Below are 8,737 nucleotides of genomic sequence, written 5' to 3'. Positions count from 1 at the left end.
ATTTTTAAAATCTTTTGTATCAGGAAGTGTGTTTTAATAAACTATTATATAACACATGTGTTTCATGTGTGTGTTTTTTGTACAGCATGTCCATCAGGCCAAACCGGCGGAGACCCCGTAGCGCCGCATCACGTCTCCGCACTGCGGCAATATCCCTGCGCTTCGTCATATAGTTCCGGGTGAAACAAAAAGCGCTGTCTATCTGTTTTTAAATTAAAAAATCGTAAGGCTTTTCCTCAGCAATAATTACCGCCGTAAATTTAAATCTAAAAAACAACAACAACAACAACAACACACACGATATCCAACACACGGCTCACTTATTTCTTTTCCCTGACGTGATTAAACCCCGGGTGCACGCGCGCTCCGGAACGAAATAGTTCCGGTTAAATAAAACTCGCCTGAGATTCACGCGCTCTTCCTTTCCGAGTGGATGCTGAAGTCGCGAGCGGATCATGTCTAGCGGTTCTGCTGATTATCACAGGTGTGTCCGGGTGTTAATATGCACCGGGTTATCGTTTATGATTATTAGAGAGCAGTTTTTTTTCCCTTTACGTGAAACTCCGACATGGTGTTAACGTGCTTGTATGTGTGTTTTTTTTACGCTGTTTGTTGGTCAGGCCGCGCGCCACGCTACGGCCTACTCGCTGTTCCTGAGCAGGCTAGCTAGCTCGCGACGTACCTCAGTGTAGCTAAGCTAACCGGTGCTAGAATTTAATTTGTTTGAGATATACCATTCTCTAAGTCATTGTTACTGACTAAATATGTATACATGTCTCGTCAGGAAAGTTCTCGATGCTCGTACGGTGTCACGCCCGCATCTCATTCCGAGGCCTGTACGTTAAGCTAACGCTAAGAACCTAGCAAGGGTACGTTTATTTTCCCAGAACGCTTCCATATAAAGCCGTGCAACTCGCACCGTGACCTTAAATATTAATTCAGTTTCCATGACGAGGGCACAGTTTGCCCTTTTATAAGTCGTTGTGTTGGTGGAGGTTGTCGTTTATCACTCGGGGCCTGATGACAATCCTGAACGATAAATGGCGTCGCATTTGAACGTATAGTGCACTACGCGGGCTGCACGCGCCGCTCAGGTAGTGTAGGAGGTAGGGCGCTTGTGTAGGGAGCAGCGCTGCGATTGGGGTTCAGCCACACTTTTAGGATTTCCACGTGGCGGTTTAGAAAATGCCCGATTTTTCTAAGCCTGCGTGTTTTGCATATGCATTGTGCAGTATTTAAAGCTTCAGTTAATCACGTGTCTGTCTTTTACAAACGCAGCTCCAGAGATCGAGACCATGGAGGACCAGAAGGAATGGAGCCTGATGGCATCATCGAGGTAATTTTCTAAACAATTTTAATGTTACGTTTTTGGATTTGCATCAGTATGTTGCTTTCATTTCGACTGCATTGTATCGTCATTAAAAAGAAAAAGTATAACTTAAGGCTGTGTAATACGACCTTGTTTGGCAGGACCAAAATTCTTGATTAAGTAAAGCTGGAGGGGAAATAACTACTGTTTAATTGTCCAATAATCAGAATTGGCTGTTTTTTTTTTTTTTTTAGTTTGATTGGCAATATGGTTGCTGATCTACCTCGCATATATAAGCAATTTTGTAAGGAGCGCAGATGTTCTTTGTGCACGTTTACTCCAAACACCGTACGTTTTAAACCAACTCATTACACACACTTGTCCCACAAAACCTCAAGCGCTGGTCATTTGAAAACCATGTGCCTTAGAAGCCGCTCGCGCTCATAGTCAGGTTGAGTTTTGAGGAGGTATAATGTCACTGTTTCTTTGTAATCCTGCAGGTGGTACACGCAGAACTATGTACACCATTACTTGCTTAGAAATAATTATGGCAGAGGATATTTATAAAATTGTGATGCTTTCAGAACCATTATGATCAAATTTGATTTTTAACAGGTGGTAAACTTTGGTGTTAACAGCACAGCTTGCTCAGCCAACCAATGTAACAATTAATGGTCAAGTTAGCAGTCAAGCAAGATTTACCTCTTACTGGTTTTTTTTTTTTTTTTTTTTGCCCAATTTGAAATAATTTTGATTGTTCGACAAGAGTGGTGATCTTGCGGTACAGATCTGTATTTGTGCAAGTATCTATATACAGCTACTATGCGAACTGCATTTTTACACACACGCACATGCGTATCTTGTTTACATCTAGAGACTTAAACGTCCACCAGATTGCACATCAAAGCCAGAACATCTTGTGTCAGGTTTCCAAGTCCGTGTGCAGCTATGTTAAACAGACAACGTCGTGTCCAATGCAGTGAACAGAATATTAAAACCTTTTGACAGAAATTCAAAGCTTTTTACCTGAAACTTCAGAAGACTGGTGCTTTAATCACAACTCTGCTGATTGATTATTTATTTATTTATTTTGGAGAATTTTGAAACTCAACATGGTGCTTTACCGTGTCCAGTTTGTGCAGAAGTGCCATATAGAGCAGAAATGAGAGCAGCTGCCATTTTGTGTAGTCCAAGTGAGACTTAAGTACACCTAATACGTGTGGCATGGTCTCTTCAGAGACAGATTTAGTCTGCTAGACTCCAGGAGTGTGTGTCTTGGTTGTGTGGGATTTGTTTATTTTTATTTATTTATATTAAAACCTCAGTGCGAGTGCTGTTGAAAGAGAGAGAAGGTGATTTAAATGATGCAAGAATGGTGTAGTGATCATGAGGATCTTTTTGTGTAATCTTGGTATTAAAAATCTTGTGCACTTTTATGGTGTAATTTAAAGTTTTACGATTCATAAAAAAAAAACGCATGAGATTAACATGAACATCTGTATTTGCTTTACAGAGCAACTGGAACGAGATCACGGACAACTTTGATGACATGAACCTGAAGGAGACACTCCTTCGAGGAATCTACGCATATGGTTTTGAGAAGCCGTCGGCTATTCAGCAGCGAGCAATTATTCCTTGCATTAAAGGTAACTGTGCTGTGAGAAGAGAAACTTACTAACAACTTTCAACGAGGAGTTCAGAGCGGATGATGTATGTGAATCCTGTTTGTTTTGTCTCGTTCAGGATACGATGTCATTGCTCAAGCCCAGTCAGGCACTGGCAAAACAGCCACGTTTGCCATCTCCATCCTGCAGCAGTTGGAGATTGAGCAGAAAGAGACCCAGGCTCTGGTCCTGGCACCGACCCGTGAGCTTGCTCAGCAGGTATGCTGTACCTGAGGTCATGATAAACTTAAGTGTGTCTCAGACCAAGGCGGCATATTTGGGGCTCGATCCAAGGTACAATTTTGCTCTTCTTCCTGCTTTGTAAAACTGTGGACTCTTGAGAATTAATGCGTTTTGTATTTAATGTTGAGCAGGAAGTCCGGTTTTCATGCGTGCGTATAAATATTAATGAAGGTTTTCGTAAAAAAAAGTGTATATTGAAATTTTGTAAGATGAGACGATTCGGGTAAATCTGTGATTTGTTCATATCAGTTATATCGATTTTTATAATGGATGCTCAAAAGGGACCACCTGATACATTTTTCTCTTTATTTTAGAGTTTACCATGCTAAACAAATTATTTGCTGAAGGTACTATTTGAGTAGTTAGGAAAGCAGCACCTGCTGAATTATAGAGGATTTTACCTCAAATACAAAAAAAGTGTATTTAGATACATAACACATTTTTGGAGAGTGTTGATGGAACATGTTTTACCACACAAGAACTGGAACAAGTAACTAAATTGATCTTTAGCAAATAAAGTTACTTAGATGTGCATAAATGAAAGGATTCCCCATTTTGTTAAATCAAAAGTGTATTAATTTTATGATGGTGTATTTCTTCTATTTTAAGACTGCATGTATTTTAGAAGTATGTATTTTTTTTTTTTTGCTAGTTTGTCCTACGATAAAACAGTAAATGGAAACTTTTGAGTTTTTCTAATTGGTTTTAATAACGAACATCAGAATGTAAAAGAAAAATGTTCCAGTGAGAAGTGATAGTGAGATTATAAGAAATTTTTTCCAGTCTGAAAGCGTGGTTGTGTTCAGTGGGCGGAGCCTAAATGCTGCTTTGTTTCAGCTCATGCAAAGGCACTTTTAAAAAAAATTTTATTCATATGTCTGACCACTTATTTCTTATCATGTCTGCACAGATTCAGAAGGTGATCCTGGCCTTGGGCGACTACATGGGCGCGTCGTGCCACGCCTGTATCGGGGGCACCAATGTGCGCAACGAGATGCAGAAACTCCAAGCGGAGGCGCCGCACATCGTCGTGGGGACCCCAGGGCGTGTGTTTGACATGCTGAACAGGAGGTTTCTCTGTAAGCTCAAGTCTTCTTTTTTTCTTCCCCCTCCTCCCCTTTATTGGATCGAGTGTGAAATGATGGCATACCATCTTTCGGGACTGACACATCATGGAGATGCTTTTTTTAACTTTACTGATCACGGCTCTTTCTACTGTGGCATAGTGTGACCTGTATGAGTGGTTCCATAAATCTTGTTCAATCAATTTTTTTTTCTTTTTTTTCTTTTCCTCCCCCCACCTCCATAGCTCCTAAATGGATCAAGATGTTCGTTTTGGATGAAGCCGATGAAATGCTGAGTCGTGGATTCAAGGATCAGATCTACGAGATCTTTCAGAAGTTGAGCACAAACATTCAAGTGAGTTGGGGTGGTGTTCTAGCGGAACCAAAAATCCAGGGGTGCGGGGCTGGATCTGAGTCAGATCTGGATCTTAACCACAAAACTTTTTTTTTTTTTTTTCTTTTCTTTCTCCTTCCATCCAAAAGAACTGTGCTTAAATTACAGAATCCAGGTCTCCTGGTTTATGTAATAATGCCAGCAGAGTGAAAGCATGGAAGGAGACGAACGTGCCCTGCGCCGAAAATGAAACTTGGCCGGACCTCTTTCTTAATGTCCGGTGGCCTTTGTTTCAAGGCTCAGTGCAACAGTTAACCTGTTTTTACTTGAATAAACTTGCAAAAGCAAGTAGAAAGTGGTCGCAGGGAATTTGTAGATCTTGACGTTATCATATAAATTTTTTTTTAGTCCTGTTTAGATCACTAAATCACAGCTTGGTCCGATCTTGATATTTTTATGATTAACATACGCTCTCTGGGCGTAAAATAACCGTTGCGTCTCTGGCGTGTCTGCTTTTAGGTGGTGCTCCTTTCGGCCACCATGCCCGCAGAGGTCCTGGACGTGACCACGAAGTTCATGCGCGAGCCCGTGCGCATCCTGGTGAAGAAGGAGGAGCTTACCCTGGAGGGTATTAAGCAGTTCTACATCAACGTAGAAAGAGAGGTGGTTTTTAAACACGCATGCAAACAAATTACCACTCTGATTTGCTCGGGAAACACAAACACCTTCTTTTCCAAAAGCGCCATGCCAAAATCGGCAGGTCTGAGCCTTTTGGTTTAGCCCTGCCGATCATGCTAGTATGGTACGTCTCAAAGAAGGAAGAGCAACAAAAAAACGCAGCATCGGAAACGAGTCCGGGAGGGACCTCTTTCTTAATGTCCCGTGTCCTGCGTCTCAAGATTCTGCGCTACACTTTAGTATTCACACGGCTTGCTGTGCATTGCTTTGTTGTGGGTTAACGCTAAAAAGTCTCTTCCTTTGTGTCTTAGGAATGGAAATTGGACACGCTCTGCGATCTGTACGAGACTCTGACCATCACCCAGGCCGTCATTTTCCTAAACACGAGAAGAAAGGTGGACTGGCTGACTGAAAAAATGCACGCCAGAGACTTTACAGTGTCCGCACTGGTATGAAAAAAACTTTTTTTTTTTCCCTTTGTTTTTTTTGTCAGGTTTGGCTTGTTGGGTCGGGTATGAAATGATGGCATACCATCTTTCGGGACTGACTACACTGGAGAGACTTTTCTTACTTTACTGATCATACCTCTGACCAACTGGCACAGTGTGCAGGAGGTAACTTGGGGTTGCACAGCAATAACGGCTCGAGGAGAAAAATAGGTTTTTCATTTCAAGTGTTCTCTGTAAACATTTTATAAATCAGGTTGAAAGTTCAGACTTCAGTACGTGGCCAAAAATTAATGTAAATTTATTTAGCTATTTAATCGTTTAAATGTCTTGCCGTATGCTTGAAACCTTATTCTTTTTCTGACTCGTATTTGATCAAACTTCAAAACCAGTTTGATTTGGGCTCTAACTTTGCCTCTACAGTTCAGGTTTTGTAGTAGTCCTTGATGTAGCTTCCGTGCTAGAAAACAAACAAAACTAGCATTGAGCATCCACGTTTTCCTCAGTGCTGGACATCTAAACTTAAAACGTCAAACATCACAGTGCAGGTAGTAGGCAGTTTTTTTCTCCAGATACGAACGGACCACAATTCTACAAACGATAGATGAGAACAAAATCGCGAACATAGCTCGCCTGTGTTGTACAAGAAATGCACTGCACCAAATACCAATATTTACAATTATATACAATATTTTCCGTGTATAAGTGAATGTATAAAATGTCTAAAGCCTGGGTATATTGTGAGGGAGAAATGAGTCGGCCTCACCTGTTTCAATGAATCAGTCCAGGAGCATGATGAAATGTCTGTCCTGTAATGGTGAATAATCCCGATTTAGTCTTTAACAAAACAGAATTCACAATGGGAAAACGGCTCTGAGTCAAAATGGTGCCTGTGATTCCGTTTGCAATTTAAATGCGCAGAGCCGACACGGTTTGTGAGATTAATTTCCTCAGGTGTGTTACAGCTTTTGGCCACATGATGGCAGTGTGGGGAAAGGAGACAATTAGTCTAGTGGATTGGTATTTACATTGTATATTCGTGTCGGATGCGCATAACTTTGAGTTCAGCACGTTCTTAAGTTGGGGACTATCTGTACTAATACCGCGCCATTGGGGTGATATGGTGCACAGCATTTGGGTCAGTTTTTAATTCAGAATCGATTCACGTTAAAATTAAGTTGACGAATTCCATAATGTATTTAAATATCTCACTTTTTCAGGAAGAAAAATGTTTTATTTATTTAAATACTTTAGGAAGAAACATAACAGACAAATCGGACAATACAGATCAAAGGGATCGTTAAAAACATTACTGAAGGCAGTAGAGCTGTGCATGTTTAACATCATGCTTTAAAATGAGACGACTCAATCTTTAACCTTTAAGGTTACATCACACCCATTTTGGTGTTTAATATTACATTGTTACGTTTTTAAAGCCGTCTCTTGATCGTGTGCCCCAAAAGTAATCTCCCTGCACCAAGATTGGTGTTTAGATGTAATTGATCCTAAATAAATAACCAAACAGCGCGCATATTTCTCTTACAGCATGGAGACATGGATCAGAAAGAGCGTGATATCATCATGCGAGAGTTCAGGTCTGGCTCTAGCCGAGTCCTGATTACTACAGATTTGTTGGTGAGTCTTGATGATGAGCTGCTTCCTGTACAAGTTTTTGTCTGTGGATCTGAGTAGATTAATTCAGTAATTTTTCCCCCCAATCTCCCAGGCACGTGGTATTGACGTGCAACAAGTTTCCCTGGTTATTAACTACGACCTTCCGACGAATCGAGAGAACTACATCCATCGGTAAGGAGCATTCTCTCCCGCACACAGCATGATGGTCTGTTAAAATGAAACAACAAAATGCAAATAAAAAAAATGCGCTCCCCTTCCCAGAATTGGCCGTGGAGGTCGTTTTGGCAGGAAAGGCGTCGCCATCAACTTCGTCACAGAAGAGGACAAACGGATCCTTCGAGACATTGAGACGTTCTACAACACCACCGTGGAGGAGATGCCCATGAACGTGGCCGATCTGATTTAGACCGCCGGAGATTTGTTTTGTTTGTTTGTTTTTTAAATGCAGGGATAGCTACAGAATAATCACTTGCATTTATTTTGCGCTTGTTTTATCGGAAGATCTAAAAAATATATATATATATTTAAAAAAAGCCTGTTTCTCCTCAATGCTGGCTGCGGATCAGACGTGCGAATTCGATACGTGACGTGTGACTTTCTCTTGCGGACAGCTGTGGGCGTCGTACCGGTGTCGACCCGGTTAGTGGCGTTTACAGAAGAAAAAATAAAATGGGTTCTTTAAATGTGTTCTTTATCAGGTATTTTCTTCCTAGTATGTTCAAGATATCTGTGTTAGACGTTCTTCATCGTTTAGTGATTTACTTGTGGACTAAAAGATACAAGTGCTGCATCAAGTCTGCCAATTATGTTATGCTAACACATGTGTGCAGTTTAACTTTGTTCTCTCTCTCTCCTATCTCACTCCTCCCAGTCAGTAAACGCAAAGGCACTTTTTATCCTTGTTTTTTCCCTCCTTTTATTTGTTTTCCTTTTTGAATGTATTAATTTAATTGTATATTATCTAGTACTTTGTGTGAAGTCCTCTTTAAAAGTGGGTCTTAAAAGATTTAAATGTTTCATGTCGTGTTTGGCTCATTTGACAATAAAGAGAGGATGGTGATCTCTTTCAGTATATTTTGCATTTGAGCTGATCAGAGTCTACAAGGTGAAGCGCTAAATGTAAGCTGCCTTTTTGATGCACTTTTATTAATTTACTTTATTTTTGTTTAGTTCCCAATTTAACAAATCCATCATATTGTGGACTTGGGATCCTTATGTTCTTCCCCATCAAAATGTCTTTCTCTCTTTTCCTCTTCAGCATGTGGTTTCACTTAAAAGGTTCTTTTTATTTCAAGCTTCATTCAGTTTGTTACGGTTATTTAGTGCACAAAGTTCCAAATTTATATATATATTTATAATGCATT

General features: G+C 40.5%; 1 protein-coding gene and 4 non-coding genes across 5 annotated transcripts; all 5 read left to right on the top strand.

Moving 5' to 3' along the window:
• The first annotated feature begins 355 nt into the window (after positions 1-355).
• Positions 356-8,437, top strand: eif4a2 (eukaryotic translation initiation factor 4A, isoform 2). The gene is made up of 11 exons (XM_053497070.1): positions 356-484; positions 1,279-1,336; positions 2,823-2,955; positions 3,053-3,192; positions 4,127-4,295; positions 4,526-4,635; positions 5,134-5,277; positions 5,604-5,741; positions 7,284-7,373; positions 7,465-7,544; positions 7,635-8,437. Exons 1-11 carry the CDS (start codon positions 456-458, stop codon positions 7,777-7,779), a joined length of 1,236 nt encoding a protein of 411 aa, XP_053353045.1. The 5' UTR covers positions 356-455; the 3' UTR covers positions 7,780-8,437.
• On the top strand, positions 4,348-4,422 carry LOC128531841 (small nucleolar RNA SNORD2). Its single transcript, XR_008361220.1, has one exon. It is a non-coding gene; the product is annotated as a small nucleolar RNA SNORD2 (small nucleolar RNA).
• LOC128532096 (small nucleolar RNA SNORA81) lies at positions 4,749-4,927 on the top strand. Its single transcript, XR_008361266.1, has one exon. It is a non-coding gene; the product is annotated as a small nucleolar RNA SNORA81 (small nucleolar RNA).
• LOC128532103 (small nucleolar RNA SNORA81) lies at positions 5,338-5,529 on the top strand. Its single transcript, XR_008361267.1, has one exon. It is a non-coding gene; the product is annotated as a small nucleolar RNA SNORA81 (small nucleolar RNA).
• LOC128532126 (small nucleolar RNA SNORD2) lies at positions 5,805-5,877 on the top strand. The gene has a single exon (XR_008361272.1). It is a non-coding gene; the product is annotated as a small nucleolar RNA SNORD2 (small nucleolar RNA).
• Positions 8,438-8,737: the final 300 nt, after the last annotated feature.

This window comes from Clarias gariepinus, chromosome 1, assembly GCF_024256425.1.
Source record: "Clarias gariepinus isolate MV-2021 ecotype Netherlands chromosome 1, CGAR_prim_01v2, whole genome shotgun sequence".
Taxonomy (NCBI): domain Eukaryota; kingdom Metazoa; phylum Chordata; class Actinopteri; order Siluriformes; family Clariidae; genus Clarias; species Clarias gariepinus.
Note: the sequence above shows the minus strand (reverse complement) of the source record. Positions and strands in the feature narration are given on the sequence as shown.